The sequence below is a fragment of the Sitodiplosis mosellana genome, unplaced genomic scaffold, assembly GCF_009176505.1.
Source record: "Sitodiplosis mosellana isolate CC-2019 unplaced genomic scaffold, AAFC_SMos_1.0 Smas_scaffold_6191, whole genome shotgun sequence".
Classification (NCBI taxonomy): Eukaryota; Metazoa; Arthropoda; class Insecta; order Diptera; family Cecidomyiidae; genus Sitodiplosis; species Sitodiplosis mosellana.
In genome coordinates this window covers 4,152,411-4,168,226 of record NW_022601432.1, presented here as the reverse complement: position 1 = coordinate 4,168,226, position 15,816 = coordinate 4,152,411, and the positions used below count along the sequence as shown (strand labels likewise).

The 15,816-nt window shown below is 36.2% G+C and overlaps 2 protein-coding genes and 1 long non-coding RNA gene across 14 annotated transcripts; 1 reads left to right on the top strand and 2 right to left on the bottom strand.

The window, feature by feature from the left end:
• Positions 1 to 675: 675 nt before the first annotated feature.
• On the bottom strand, positions 676 to 3,317 carry LOC129576747 (uncharacterized). The gene is made up of 3 exons (XR_008688923.1): positions 1,444 to 3,317; positions 1,176 to 1,383; positions 676 to 1,093 (listed from the first exon to the last, which is right to left on the bottom strand). It is a non-coding gene; the product is annotated as an uncharacterized LOC129576747 (long non-coding RNA).
• A 121-nt stretch (positions 3,318 to 3,438) lies between these two features.
• On the top strand, positions 3,439 to 9,855 carry LOC129576744 (Na(+)/H(+) exchange regulatory cofactor NHE-RF2). 12 transcript variants are annotated; one of them, XM_055462298.1, is made up of 4 exons: positions 3,439 to 3,913; positions 7,429 to 7,845; positions 7,995 to 8,650; positions 8,947 to 9,855. In XM_055462298.1, the coding sequence occupies exons 3-4, from the start codon at positions 8,104 to 8,106 to the stop codon at positions 9,090 to 9,092; spliced, it is 693 nt and encodes a 230-aa protein (XP_055318273.1). In that variant the 5' UTR covers positions 3,439 to 3,913; positions 7,429 to 7,845; positions 7,995 to 8,103; the 3' UTR covers positions 9,093 to 9,855. The 12 variants fall into 12 exon arrangements, with proteins under 12 accessions (XP_055318273.1, XP_055318275.1, XP_055318281.1 ...); XM_055462300.1 differs by having other exon boundaries at positions 3,694 to 3,840; XM_055462307.1 differs by having other exon boundaries at positions 3,741 to 5,611.
• A 2,885-nt stretch (positions 9,856 to 12,740) lies between these two features.
• LOC129576745 (putative ankyrin repeat protein RF_0381) lies at positions 12,741 to 15,180 on the bottom strand. Its single transcript, XM_055462311.1, has 5 exons — positions 15,067 to 15,180; positions 14,666 to 15,000; positions 14,375 to 14,614; positions 14,208 to 14,315; positions 12,741 to 14,142 (listed from the first exon to the last, which is right to left on the bottom strand). Exons 2-5 carry the CDS (start codon positions 14,733 to 14,735, stop codon positions 14,006 to 14,008), a joined length of 555 nt encoding a protein of 184 aa, XP_055318286.1. The 5' UTR covers positions 14,736 to 15,000; positions 15,067 to 15,180; the 3' UTR covers positions 12,741 to 14,005.
• Between the last annotated feature and the right edge of the window lie 636 nt (positions 15,181 to 15,816).

Genomic DNA, 15,816 nt, shown 5'->3' with positions numbered 1-15,816 from the left:
TGTGTTCGTGGTGTGGTGTTCGATCAGTCTCATGGATTCCATGATATGAAACAGGTACACAAACCAAATACACGTTGGAATTGCCTATGGTTGTAGGTGTGATCAGTTCGTGGAATTTCAATATGCGTGTAAGCGTTTATGTTTGTGTTTGTGTGCCTGTGTGAGCACACGTCCCATTAGAACCCAACCGACCAACCGAATGATAAATTTTTTTTTTCATTCATTTGTGAGGAATTTGCCGTCATTCATTTTGTACATTTTGTTTTTCGATCTGCATTTTATTATTCAAATGAGGTTTCATCATCATTATCGCCGCATATCCAGTTTCAAAAATGACTGTTACCGTAACAGCACATTCGGCTGCGCTCGATATTGATGATATGGCAATGTGACAAACAGAAAACAGGTTAAAAGTAATACAAAATGAGAAGAGAAATGGTTTGATTTTTGGACGCAAGTTGAGTGATTGTCACTCGAGAACGCCTAAAACGAAAACTATGCGCTTGAATAAATAACATCGATAAAAATCGGGTTCCCTTCCTATGTCTTTTAAACAGAGCGAAGTTTGTTTTGTGAATTGCCGATATCGAAATGCTCCGATAAGTAAAACACAACTTTTCCCAGCCCAATCGAATTCGAAGTGGCATTTTAAACAGCGATCATTGAAGAGAGAAATTTTGTTTTTTGTGTTGCATCAAAATTAAATTTTTATTCAAAACACTATTACCAAATCCAGAAAATCATGAAATTTTCGTTTATTTTCGAGATTAAACTGATACCGAACAGCATTTATTGCAATTCGATCATCAGTTAAAAATAGGAGAAGAAGAAGCAAACACCGAATTCACTTGGTATTTAAATAATTAAAATGCTAATCAAAACGCAAACAAATCACATGGATACACCTGTACTCAATTCAAATGCCACTTGAATCACATCATCCATGATTGTGTTGGTGAACATGAACGGTGAGCTCGGGAGATGAAAGATCAAATGTCTGCTTCATCGTCGTCGTCGTCACAGACAGCAAAAGTAGCATTATCACACGCTCACGTCATCGTCGACAAATGCTCGGCTAAAACCATTCAACAAACTGAAAACAATAACAACAACGATGAAATTAACGATACAATAGAAATACATGTATTATTACTGCAGTAATCAACGATAAGTACCGAGAATACTAAATACCGCACAGATAAGGCAGGCGAATTGGTTCGGTTTTGACCGAAACTCACAGTGCAACAATTATCGCACTCATCACTTATCTGATTATACAATCGAAAGACATTTTGATTTGCCGTTTCTATCGTTTCTATCGCTCCATTAGATTAAGTCATACGATAAGAATGGAATGCAATCGAGTCTGCAGTGTGCAAAAGTCTGAAATTAAATAACGGAAATTCAAGCGAGACAATTGAATTAAATGCCAATTATAATTACGGTTTGATTGACCGCCAACGAATAAATGCATTTTTTTGGGATTTTTTTTAAAGCAAAATAGGTGAATCCAACGTATTTTGATCCAAAACCAAAGTAATTTTTTTAGCATCTCCGATCTTTTTCTCTCTCGAAACGTTCTTTTGCCTCGTAATTCGAAGAGAGAAAAAAACTGAGCGGCATATTGATTCTTTATGATCGGTTTGTTCTTTGAAACCGGGCGGAGAGAGATAGAGAGAGCGAGATGATGCTATTTGGCGATTCCATTGTTATGGATTCTCCGGCTACTCTCCCGAATGAATAGAATTGGTCGTCGAATGGAAGAGAGATGATAATTGAAAAAGAAGAAGAAGATGAAGACTGGTTTTGTGCATGCTTTTATCTTAACCACACTCCATTCTCGTTGCGTGTGTATTTCTCTAGCTCGTTCGTTCTTATTCGATCGGTTTCTTATAAGAAAATCCATTGAACCGTAGTATACACCGAATTGATGCTCAATGTCGATGCTGCTGCCCCGTTGCGCGTTGAGATGATGTTCTGTACCGATGCGATTATTGGGTGTAGCCGGTCAAGTGGAAAAATAAGAAGAGCATAAGAATTATTTTCCCAAGAAATGTATCGTCGTCTCTTGGTTGTCTTCGGCGTCATCATTGTCTGACACACCGCAATACATTGTGCATGTGAATGTAATTTGAGCCCATCGATCGGGCAACAACATATTCGAAATTTCATATCAAGACATTCATTTGTGTTTGTATATATGGCTTCTCTCTGTCTTTATCTCTCTCAATCGACGACAGAACCGAAAACCGGAATAAAAGTCCCTTTGAAATGAACGAAAAGCATGGAGAATATGCGTCCATTGATATCCGCGCCGATAGTGTCGACGAAATTATTCTTTTGATTTGTGATTATTGTCTATTTTTACACATTGATTGGAAATCGAAATGGTTGTGTCTCACGATTGCGAAAATGTCATTTAAATTCCGTGCGGCATGTGTTGTGATTTTGTCGAAAAAGGAACGAGACACTTATCGCAATTTATCTTGACTTTCCAATGCCATTTCAATGTTGAAATCACTTTTCGAACAAGTCCGACACACACGAAAATGTGTCGTTTGCATCGTTCGAAAAGCCATTAAAGAAAATGATAACCGATTTTTGTATTACATTCGGTCCATATCATTGGATTATTGGAGTGTGTAATGTTTGGTGAATTTTTTTTATACATATATGAGCCAATAGCAAAAATGCAAATTTTTCTCTTTCTTCTGGTGTCTGTGTGTGAATATGCATGTATATGTAGGTTTGCAAGCGTGTCATAAATTTCCGATACAAATTTATTGGCCAACGAATACATTGGCAAAAAAAATGCATTGACTTTTCTTTGTTATTTATTATTTGATCTCGTTTCGATTGTGGTTGAGTGAGTTTCGGCTTGTTGATTAAGGTGAGGAGTTGCCATGCAAGGCCTTGCTTAACAAACAAACGAATCATATCACAGCAGCATTTGTTGTTGTTATTTTTTTGTTCTACCTTCCAACAATACACACAGTGCAAATGCACGATATCCTTTGCGTTCGGTCAGCATCATTAGGCATTGTCTTAACTGCCGCTACACTTTTTTTTTCTCTCCTATCTTTCGTTTGTTCGTTCGTTCGTTCTGTGTGTTACTTGTTATTTTTGCGCTCCGCATTGAAAGCGTGTATTGTTCTGTTGTTGAGAGTCACGATTTTCAGAGACTGAACCGAAAGAGAGCGAGAGAGAGAGAAAGAGAAAGAGAAAGAAAGAGAGAGTGAGTGAGTAAACGAAGCGAGTGGCGTGTATTTGTGACCGATCGTGCGCGTCCGTCTGTATTGGTAGGCAAAGTAGGGAGACAATCATACGCGTCAGCGTGTGAACACCAAAATCAAGACACGAAAATAAAAAGAAATGAAACACAACAACAGCAACAGCAAAAAAGCACACAATAAAATTAAAATGTATTGCTCTTGGAGTTGGAGTGCAGAAAGACAGAGCGAGAGACTTTTCGAGCCTCTCCTCTGATTATGTGTTGTATGTATAAAATGTATAAAAGTGCTTGCGCTCTCTCAACTCGCCAGCGTTGTTCCATGAGCATGGGCTAATTTTCGATTTCGTTGGGTCGGTGAATATATCGGTGTTTTTTTTTTCTGCTGGTGTTGTTTGTGTATGCGTGTAAGTTTTGGAGAGCCCCGTGTGTTTACGCCACACGATGCTCGACACAAACGAGTCGATTGCGGCGCGGGTACCAGCAGATTGTATAATTTCCAGTTGAGGCTGTATGGTTTTGATCGTTAAACGGTGTTGTACATATTGAGCTTAGACAGACCGAAAAACCTGTTGAACAGAGAAGAGACGACGAATTTGAAAAAAAAAAACGTAAAAAAAACACACAAATTTATTTGTATATCGTGTGTTCACGGCGTGTATTTTCATTTCATTCGAAAATATCGTACGTATCGTTGTTGCACAAATATTATCTGAATATTTTATTCTATTGTTTCGACTTGATTTTTTTTTTCAACTCGATTTAAAATTTATTTAATTTTTGCTCGGCTGTACAGTGTGTGTTTTGTCATTCTGAATGGTTTTTCACGATTTTTATTTTTATTTTCGTTCATTTCCCTCATTCGACTTGTGTACTCGGATTGATTGTGTGATTCTGCCGTTGGAATTATGTGTGTCTGTGTGTGTATGTTTTTTCTCCTGTGCTCTGGCATTTCGTTATTGAATTCAAATTAATGGTTTCGTTGTTGTTGTATATTGTTTATTTCTTTTCAATTTGTTACTCATGCCTGTTGTGCCCATTTTTGGTTTATTTGTTTGATTTTTTTCACACAAAAAAAAATCTGGCTGCCATTTAGTGTGTCTTTGTCATTTTTTGTTTCCAAAAAGACAAAAAAATCGAACGAAATAAGAGTAGTAAGCCAATTTGCAGTGTGTTGTTTGCATTCAATTGTGTTGTATGTGTGTGTGTGTGTGTGTGTGTGTGTGTGTGTGTGTGTGTGTGTGTATGTTTCGAAGGCTCTCGTAGTTCGTTTCATTTAATTTGGAAATTATTTTAATTGTAGTTGCATTTGGTTTGGTGTGTACAAAGTGCTGAAAAATGGTGAAATAATCAAACGAAAAAAAGCGCACATTTGTTCTTTCGGCACATTTGCCTCAAAATTGTTCATTCAAGAACATAAATTAGATGTAGAAATGGTAGTGAATAGAGCGCTCCATATGCATACGCACACAAAACGACAACTCAACCGAAAAATGTATGAAAATCGCTTTTATTTACAAATTGAGCGAAAAAAAAAATTGGTGATTTCAATTACGAACATAGATAATGAGTAGCGTAAAATAGTGCACCACTACACATACACACAAGCCAACTCCAATCGGAAAAGACTGACCGACCGACCGAAAAAAAAATGGTTCACGGACAATAAATAATTCGATGATGAATGGTTTTGTTGGAAATGCCAAAAATCGAATTCGATTGTTTTGTGGTTCCTGTAATTGGACAGTCTCACGTGTGTATCGGTATGAGCCGAAAGAAGAGAACGACGTCAAAAATACAAATTCCATCATTGGATTAATATTTATGTTCGATTGCGATGGAAAAACAGAGAAACAAAAAAAAACCAGTTTGATGGTTCATATAGCCGAAAAAACGAGAAAAAAAGCAAAAACAACATCGGTATGCCGTGATTCAATGCTTGCAGTAATCACACACAATTCATGTATATTTGATTGCTTGCGGATTGCTGGATTCGTCATCGCTTCTCTCATACGATTCGTCGTATGTGCACTTTGTCATCAGATTCCATTCAGTCGATCTGTTGATCGTGTTTAGAATGAACGCGTATTTTCCTTACCTGCAATCCTACGCTACGTTACGCGTTCTACACTGATTGATGGCTTGATTTTGCAAATGATAAAAATGTGTCGTCGTTTTTCATACAAAGCCGTAACATTTTAGTGGCTTGTTGTATATTATTTGGGTATTTTTGTTGGACAATTTTATGAAACGGGACCACGATAACAATTGGATATTAAAAAACAAGAACTTTTCCATTCGATCGTACGTGTGCTTTCATTCTAAATTCTCCAAGAATTTGTGTGTCTGTGTTGTGAATTGAAAATCCATTGTGAATAAAAGGTAATCTGGAAAATAAATGTGTCAAATTGAATTGCATGTTTTCAGCGAAAATTAGCATGTGTGAGTGTGTGTGTGTGTGTGTGTGTTGGGTCGGTCGACAATGGGAAAAACACACATTGCTAACCGCAATGGCGGCTCAACACTGGAGCCGCAACAACTGAAACAATAACATTCACTTAAGCACGAAAAAAAAAATTATATAAAATGAGATTACACATGTGTAAAGCCAACAAATATGAGAAACTCAATCACGCTTCACTATCGTGTGGCCTTTTTGTTTCAGTGTGTCTCAATGCGCGCCACCGCAGCAGCAGTGGTATTTTTTTACCTCCTCTTGTCGGTTCACTCAAATTTCATTTTCATTTTGTCGGCAAATGAAGTGTTGAGAATGCTGTGCAATTTTCTGTTTTCGTTATTCGTACGAAAATCCAAAAGTAACAACAACAAAAAACACACAAATTCAAACTAAACACCTTTTTCTAAGCGCTTACAAGAGGTTTTACCATCACGTCTCTTTAGACTCTCTCAAATCGTTATTGTTTTTTTTTTTTCGCTGTTGTTTGTTTTATTATTTCTTTCGTTGATATGAAATAATCATTTCAATAATAAAATTACAATGATGATTACAATCACACATACTCTCTCGTGTATGTGTCATAGACACACATCTAGCGTTAACCTCGAGAAACCCAGCAACAACGTTTAATTTTGTTTTGTTTTTTTTTTTTGCTCTCTCGCTTCTTTCGACGAAAATGAAATCTATATTAAAAAAAAGCGACTCTGGGGCTGTGTGCAACATGGTCGTATGTGGCTGTAAATCTAATATACCCAAGTATAAATTATAATCGTGTGTGGAATCCGTATTCCGTTTATTTATCATTTGATTACAAAATAAGCGCTAGAAACAAAAAAAAAGCTACAAGTGTGGACTGCAAATACTTGAGAGAAAATAAGAGAGAAAAAAGTGTGTGCCGCCCGCGATACAGAATGAGAAAGAGCGAAAGCCAACGAAAAAAGCAGTAAATTCACGGAAAAAAAAATCGTAATCAAAAGACGATAGATAAAAATATATTTCGCCTCTCAGCATTTGCGTTCCAGCGCGATTATTAGCATTGTTCAAGTCGCTGTGTTCAGTGTGTCTCAGTGAGATTCGAAGTGGTGGCGTGAGTGAGAGCGAAAGATTATCGCTGAAAATATATATACTTACATATCTCTCCCGAATAGTCACACCAGTTTCGAGCAAACAAACAGCGAAGAAAGAAGAGAAAAAAAACCCGTACACCGGCCATGATTTCATTCAATTTCGAATTTGCATTACGGTTCGGTTCTCTGTGTATAATTTGAATATTGAATAAAGAAAAAAATCGAAATGAATAAAAAAAAATGGATGCAAGTCGGCAAGGCGCACGAGCGCGATCGTTCGCTCACACAAATAATAATCGCGAGCGGGCAGATTCACACCTGTTTTGATCTTGTATGTGATTTGACGTGTATGACCGTTGGCTTGCTTCGCCCGTTGTGTATTTCACTCGTTCGCTAGCTTGTTATCGCGGTATTTCAGTGTCTGTGCGCCATTATTCACGAATGTGTATGAGTTTCGGATATCGTGGTTGTTGTTGCTGTTGTTTTTATTTCTGATCAGTTCATCCGCTTACGGTGTGGGGGGGAGGCTTTTGTTGATTTTATTTCCGATTGATCGATCGCGGATAAAAGCGATTTACAAACCGATTTTACATTTGATTCGATAATTTTACATAAACCATTTTTTTTCTTCTTATTATTTACCAATTTTTTTCTGTTTTTGCTCTATTCTCCAGATAAACACTAACTGGTACGGTTGAATTAGCGCTAAGCGGATACCAATATACAGCTTGGTAGTGCGTTTGAATTGAAGGTAACCAAAATCGACGAGAAAACAAAATAAAAACAGAGCAAACCAAAATCTATAAACTCCCGGAGAGTGCCGTTTTGGATCGCATGTAAAGTTGCGGTGTGTGAATCGCACGCAGAACAACAACCAGCCTAAACCAGCCAGAGAGCGCTTAGTTTTAAACGAAAGTTAAATAAACGAAAACGAAACGTGACATCAAGCCATTCACTGCGTAACACCACTCAAGTTCGAAAGAAAAAGAAAAACACATACACGGCAAAGCACCCGGACGGATATAGAGATAGAGAGCAAGAACGAAAGTGAAAAACGATTTATTATCTCGTAATTCTAATTGTCGAATACGGTAATTTTACATATATTTATACACATCTCGCCTTCGCCTTGGAAACTAGTTTTCAGCAATTGTTTCGTGTCGCGTAGTTTTTTCTCCTTCTTTCTTTAGGTTTTTTTTTTCTGTTGTTATTGTTTTGTTTTCTCTCCCCTTGTCCTTAGCCGTCTCGTGTGTAAGCGTGTGCTATTGCGCTTGTGTGTCGATTTTTTAAGTGATCGAGACAAATTCCTCTCCCTTCCTCCCAAACACACTCTCGCGATCGCAGACAATATGAGCGAAAACAAGTTAACACGTTTATGTCATATGGTGAAGCGTGCCGATTTCGATGGTTACGGTTTCAATTTGCATGCAGAAAAAGGCAAACCCGGCCAATATATCGGCAAAGTGGATGATAATTCACCAGCTGAAACGGCCGGATTGAAACAGGGTGATCGCATTATTGAGGTGAACGGCGTTAACATTGGCAATGAAACACACAAGCAAGTCGTAGCACGTATTAAAGCGATAGCAGATGAAGTGCAATTGCTGGTCGTCGATCCATCGATTGTGTCCGTTTCAAATAATAATCAAGTGATCGATGGCAGCACCACCAATAGTGTAACAAGCACAATCACACTGGCGGCCAATGAACATAGCAATGGAAATGACACAAATGATTCGGTGAGCAATGATGTTGCCGCCACCACCACCATCGTCGCCGCCACAGCAACAACAAACGGCAGAAATGGCCAGTCACCCAATTCCAACAAATCAAACGATTCGCATGCACATAATCCCACATTGAACACATCATCGGTGACAACAACAACAACCACAGGTATGCGAACTTGATTGATATCTCAAAGTCAAGATCACACAATCTAGATCTTGTCAGCCTTTTTTTTTGTTCGTTGTTTATTTACATATTGCTTTTGTGATTTGTTTTTTTTTTTTTTTTGCTATCGAACGATCGAGTTATATGTTCCATTCTAAACTCTATTGATCAATGACTAACTCCGCAATGTGTTGTTTTGTTCGATCTCAAATCCAATTTTTCATATCAATTCACTGTCATGCACACTCATTTTAATTGATTGTTCGTTCGTGCTTCAACATTTTTCCATTTTTGTGCAGCTACAAAAGGTGCCAACAGCGAAGGACTTAATTTGAAAATGACTGCAGCCGAATTGCGTGCAAAATTAGCTGCCAAAAAGAAATACGATCCGAAAAATGACACCGTTGACCTACGGAAGAAATACGAAATCGTACAAAAACTCTGAGAAATCACCCAAAAACACACACAAAACACCTAACACCGAATTACTATTAAAAATGCAAAACATTCCATTTGGACCAAGAGCAGACAGAATGAAATACAACATCAACAACAAGAAAACGCCTACGGTAAAGCCGCTGTTGCAACGGCAGTAGCCATCACCATTAAAACTACAACCATTGGATTTAAACGTAAAGCAAGAAAACAAACAAAAAAATGGAGAAAAGAATAAGAAGAAATAAAATAAAAAACGGCAAACAAATCAAATTTAATTTTATGTATGCAACAATTGAAAAATTGCAGCTATTTTTATTATATTCATCATATTTAAAAATTCTGCAAGCGTCGCAAAACGAATGAAAAAAAAAAACAAATCAAACGGTTTTGAAACGAATGCAGCAAAAAATGAACACAACGCACAAACACTCTAGCGACCGAGATGATAATCATATACATTTTTTTTTTGTTATTCGGTTAAATTTGAAATTTTGTCAGCAGAAAAAAAGCATAGCGAATAGAGAACGAAAAGAGAGAATAGAAGAGGCAAGCAGCAAAAACAAAATGAATATATGAAGAAAAAAACGCATAATATTAACAAATAACCAGTAGCCATAGTTTTTTGTCATTTGACATGAAGAGAAATGAATGAATTTGTTGAACACGATTCATTCGAAATTGTATCTTTGTTTGTTTTTTGCGTACCCGTTAACAAAAGCGAAACAAAATAAAACAGCAAAATCTAGTGAATCTGATTAAGTGTAATCGTATTACTTCTCTTTTTTTTCTGTTCTATTTTTGATATACAACAAGGTGTATCGACAAAATAAAAACCTAGACAACAACTGCCATATTATTGCATCCGATGATCAACAGTCAAACGGTCAATACACAAAAGCACCAGGGTAAGCACATTGACTGCTTTTTTATTCGCCAAGCACGTACCAAAAGCACCGTATTTGTCGACAGAAATTGTTTCGTCGTCTTTTTTTTCTCACTCACACTCTTTCTCTTTCTTTCTTTTCCTCTCTCTCTCTATCTGTCTCTCATTTTCTCTTCCTCTCCTTCTCCTCCTCTCCACTTTATATCTTTATATTAACAGCGTGTGCGTGCGCGCGCGTATGTATGTTTATCAATCAATGTGACGAGGCGCAAACAAGCAAACAAGTGCGCGTACTCGCGCGCGCGTCGTCATTTAACGTCATCCGTTAGTTAAACATGCAAATAGAAATTTCTTCATACCATCATATCAGTATATCTGAACTGTTCTCTTACTTGGTATTCCATTGGATGTTCTGCAGTTATATTCAAGTCTGATAAGCTCAACGAAGTGAGTGCTTAACATTGATACATTAGCACACGCGTGTTCGTGCGTCCATTAAATTTTCCAACCTTTTAATATCAATTAGCTTTTACCTTGTGAGTGAATTGCACGATGAATCGCTTTATTGTTTTGCAACTTTGCTCACACACACACACACACACACTCAGCCATTTTGCGGAACAAAAAGTGCTGTTGACAATAACAAAATCGATTGAAGTAGCGATAGAGTGGATTGGTTGTGTGTTGCAAAGAGCAAACGGTTAATTACAACCGTTAATTGGTTATCAAAATCAAATTAAACCATTTGAGATAATCAGGTGACAAAACAGCCTCTCGATGTTAAATCATGTCTTTTTTGTCTCTTTGCTTTACATTTCAATTGAAGCAAGTTTTTTTTCGGTCGTTGAGATTACAACGTGTACAATGCAAAAATGAAAACAGAACGAAAAGCATTTTTTTTTGCTGTTGATTTTTCATTCATTTTTTTTTCTGTGTTCTTTGTTCATTGAAAACACACATATATATACGCACCCACGGATGCAAAGAATTTAAAAATCTCTCAAAGTGAACGAATGGCATGCATGCACAACTAGCATTTCGTTGAAATAACAACAAAAACAACAGCAACAACAGCAACGAAAAAAGAAACGTAATTCTATTGTTACTATGTGTGTTCCGTTCTTTCGTTTCATTACAATTACGAATTCAAAGCGAAAGACAATAGTTTAATCGTTAATTATGTAAATGAATAGAGATTATGTACTTTGAAATAAAAATAATGCATTTTCGTTCGTTTGAATTGCGGTGGAGAGATGAGGAGAAACAAAAAAAAACAAACATTCATTAGAAAATGGCAACTGCATCAGCAGCCGCATCAGCAGCGGTAACATTTGTTTTGTGTGATTTTCAGCGACGAGCAACAAAACTGTCCCTAAATGATCCAATCAAAACGGTACAAATACGCGAACACTCACATTGAATGCACCGCTCAGATTCTCTCAACGAGAAATGAGCCATAGATACCGTTAAACACAATTTGAAACCAAATTAATGTGGGACAAACACATTGAGAGAGAGTGAACCGTTTTATTTTCGTGTTCCTCTCTCCCTCTCTCTCTCTCTGTGTGTGTGTGTGTGTGTGTGTTTCCATTTTTGTTTCTCTAGCTAATTATTTCGTTTTTAATCTGGAATATTTTTTGGCAATTAAAAACCCGTATCATTAACATTCCCAAAACGTTCGTCGAATGGGCAACAATCACATCAATTTGGTGCTATTCATTTTTGGAATAATTTCGCTCAAAATGAACGAATTGCGCTTTTGCTGGATTGCAAAATAGATGCAACCTATGCTGCCATGATTAGAAATGATAGGTGTGCGGAACAAAGGGAAATAGTGCAAATGCATCGTTTTGAATTGGCCGGAAAATGTCGAAAGGGGAAAAACACACAAATTTCCTGAACAATGACATTGCAAACCATTTCAAGTGCTTGGCACTGAGATAATAGTTCAAACACAAATACACATCCTTCCGGGTATTAGAGTACAAATATGTAAATTTCCTCTCGCATTTTCTTATCTCGCTTTGTGCCCATTTTGATAATCGAAGTCAAATTTGTCGACTTTTCGGTCAATTAGCTAATCAACGTTTTCAACGCACACACACACACACACCCAATCGCAAATAGAACAACGGCTGACAACAAAATTACACACGGAAACATTCAACCCAAAAAAAATGTGGAAAAAAATCACGCTGTGTTCAATGCTGTTCATAGAAGCATGTGTCAAAATGATAATTGTCTAGCGCCTTGCATCACCAATTTTCTACGTTATTTCGCTGGCTGCTTTTTTCTGCTTAATTTTTTTCCGTAAACGTTTTCATTCGATCGGACCGAGCACACGGCTTTTGACCCAAATCCATGCACATCAGAATATTCCATTCATAAAAGTGAAGGTTCTTGTTTGTTTGAAACAAAGATAAAAGCAAAAAACAATAAACGATATATAATGCGAGATAAGTGATGCCGGATTATACAGTGATTCACTCACGTGACATCACTACATTGCGTTTGAACGTTTGTACACTTAATCAGCAGTTTTTCCTTCACTAGCGAGTCTATTGCAACATGCACAGAGTCTTTTTCGAAGAATTTGTGTCGAAATAATAAGCCCAGAGCAAAGAGCAGAGCAGAGAAAAAAAATAAAATTATCGAATGATATGAGCATGAATCATTGTGCGTTCTCACTGAACATATTTTATATCGCGATTGTTTTTTTTCTTTCTCAAATAAAATATTTAAACAGTTGATCCCATGGAATATTCCCCGAAATAAAACGATTGTTTTTATTTATTGATAAAATACCGACATTTTTCGCTCGAAATGTGTTTCTTTTACATTGAATTCGACATGTTTCTTCCAGTTATGTGCTTTTGAATTGTCTTTCTGAAGATAAAAATTGCACACTTTTTGGAGTAAAGAAATTGCTTATAAGATTGAAACTAAGGAACAATCGACGTGGATACGTACAGTACACCAACAATAGCGACAATTGAGCAAACCGTTTTGATTATAAATGGAAATGATTGTGCATCGATTGACGTTGCTGTTTCTTTGATTGTGGTTGGTGCTACTGTCGTCCCCGTCGCCGTCGCTGCCGCTGTCGCTGCTGATATTACTGTTATTGCTTTTTTAAGCCGATTTTCTGATGTTAATTACGTAAAATGGGCGCTGTTCATCACAATCAAAACAAAGACTCTTCTCTATTCAGAAATGCCTCGGGCCCGTAAAATCAATTTTCTCGAGCTTTAGCTCGATGCATTTTTTGTGTGTTAGCTTTTGTTTGCTGATTATCGATGTTTTAAATAAGTGGAATGGAATTCCCCTCGCCGTCCATTGAATAAATTCCATTCGATTCAAATTCGTGCGGTTGAATTAAATAGACTAAAAATTAAGGAAACAGCTTGATTAGCCGGGCTTGCTTATGAATAAACTATTCAATTCACACATCAAATGGGCCGAAGCACAATAGAATTATTTTTTCTCCTCTCGCCGATATGGAACAACACAAACGAATCAAATTTTTGAAACAGAAGAGAGAAAGAGAACAATAAACGCAAATAAATTTGACCATGAAATTGTACACAGAAATATGAACACATATGAACAGGGTTGTTCTCTCTTTCTTTCACTCATTGTAATCATTTATTTGCATTTTGCACGTTCTCTCTCTTTCATACTCTCTTTCGCACTCGCTCTCTCTGTTTCATCCAAATATTTCGTTTACATTGTCAACATTTGGAAACTCTGGAAAAATTATTATTCTTAAACTGAATAGTATCGAATGTTTTCAGATATTTTAACTGGTTTTGGAAGATGCATTTTAACGGCTATTTCCAATCTAATGACGCATATCTCAGTAATCAATTTGTGTTGAATTTCCATCAATATGTTCATGTCGAAATCGTAGTTTCGAAATTGTTATTGTAAAGCACAACAACGCTTTGAAATCGAATACAACTTTGCCTTTTTATTACGGCGCAAGTAAAATCGCCCACATTTTCGACGACATAATTTTGAGATTTTTTAGAGTTTTTTTAGTATTTAGATTTTCCATATCTCATGAATTTTTGAAGTTCTTCAAATATTTTTATGCCATCAAGTAGCCAGTTCATGAAGCCAACATCGATGATCGCGCCATTTCGAATGAGTAATTTTATCATACCCATTTTACCTGTAATAGAATTCAATTTAATGAAGATCTGATGAAGAAAAAGTGTTTTGAATTTTCTAGCTTACCGTTTTTGAAGTTTCTAATGGCTAAAGTAAGCGGTGTGGTCCCATTGTTTGTTTCCATATTAACTTTTGCGCCGTTTTCAAGCAGCATCTGAGCAACAACTTCTTCTCCTGGAATATTTTTATACATAAATACATTTACTTATGGTCTTGTATCATAAAATTATTACCAACATTTGCAGCCACATGGAGTGGTGCATATCCTTGGTTACTTCTTGCATTAACATCAGCGCCTTTGCGTATTAAATATTTGAACAAGGATTTGAAAAAATATTCCATTTTGAACCAAGAAGGGTCAGTCATCTCAATAGCTTCGTGTAACAATGTTTCCCCATTCGAATAGTATGGACGGTTGATATCAGCTCCATTTTTAAAAAGCAAGTCCAATATTTTTTCGTTGTCTCTATACACTGAATTTTGTATCTTTTTTTTGAAATTATAATTTTTCTTTCAAAACTTACGGCCACGAAAAGCACATATAAGCAGGATATCGACGTCAGCATCAATATTTGCACCATTTTTAATAAGCATTGTCAAAATTTCCACATAATGTTCTCTATCAAGACCTGATTTTAAATAAAAAGCCTTTCGAATTGAGATTTATGCCATTATCAATGAGCAACTGGATCATTTCAATGGAACCACCTTAATCAATAGAACATAAGTTCAAAAATGTCACTTCAACCATTATATAAGACTGTATTACTTTCAATCGCTTCCTTGAGAAATGCGTAATCTTTTTCGGAGTTAGTCCTTACACCACTTACAAACAGAGATTTTGCCAACGTAACGTTTCCTGTATAAATTCATATTTATGATTTTGATTTCATTTTTAAACATTTAAGTCATATGGTGAGCAAACCTTTTCTAACAGCTGTAAAAAGTAGAGACTCGATATTCGAGCTTCTCTCTATGGCACTAAATATAGTTCAAAATTGATTTTCGTGTATTTGTTTTTGTAATAGATTCAGTTTTGGTATGATTTAGTTTTAACTAAAAGAAAAATTTCTCAAATACTTTATTAAAGTGTCAAATTCTTTATCAAGATTATCCATACTTACGATTTCTCTTCAGGATTTGTATTATTTGTAGCATATACTGCGATGATAAATACCAAAAATGCCATAAACAATTTCATGTTCTACAAAATGAAATATGAACAATCAATATATCACTTATCTGTTAGATTCTCTTTTTGGAAGACACATTTGATCCTTCGAATATTTTTCTTTCTAAGTATGCATTTTTGATTTCATGATTTAAAAGAAATTTGCGCCGTTAAAATGGGATTTTTTTCGAATGGCACTCTCGTAGTCATTCCGAGTTCAATTGCAAATTCTTAAAGGATATAAAACATGCTACGTACTGTTGAGAACTTGGTTGTCATGTGTTTTGATGAAACAAATTTTCGCTTCCCATTTTATTCAGCCAGAGCTTGGCGTTGTTTAATAAAATAAAATATGGTGTGGACACTTCATCTCAATAAATAAATTGAAGAGAACGTTGCATTCGATTGGAACAAGAGCAAAAACTAACTATAATCAATATGATTTAATAGTCCGAAACGTCCAACAAAAAACGAGAGTAAAGAGTGATTTTTCTCTCAAAATCC

Excerpts from the sequence above, each read along its gene's own strand:
- LOC129576744 (XM_055462298.1), top strand. The coding sequence starts at position 8,104 with ATGAGCGAAAACAAGTTAACACGTTTATGTCATATGGTGAAGCGTGCC. Across the intron at positions 8,651-8,946 it reads GACAACAACAACAACCACAG|CTACAAAAGGTGCCAACAGC; the intron begins GTATGCGAACTT and ends ATTTTTGTGCAG.
- LOC129576745 (XM_055462311.1), bottom strand. The coding sequence starts at position 14,735 with ATGCTTATTAAAAATGGTGCAAATATTGATGCTGACGTCGATATCCTG. Across the intron at positions 14,615-14,665 it reads TATATGTGCTTTTCGTGGCC|TGTATAGAGACAACGAAAAA; the intron begins GTAAGTTTTGAA and ends TACAAAATTCAG. Across the intron at positions 14,316-14,374 it reads CCATGTGGCTGCAAATGTTG|GAGAAGAAGTTGTTGCTCAG; the intron begins GTAATAATTTTA and ends AAAATATTCCAG.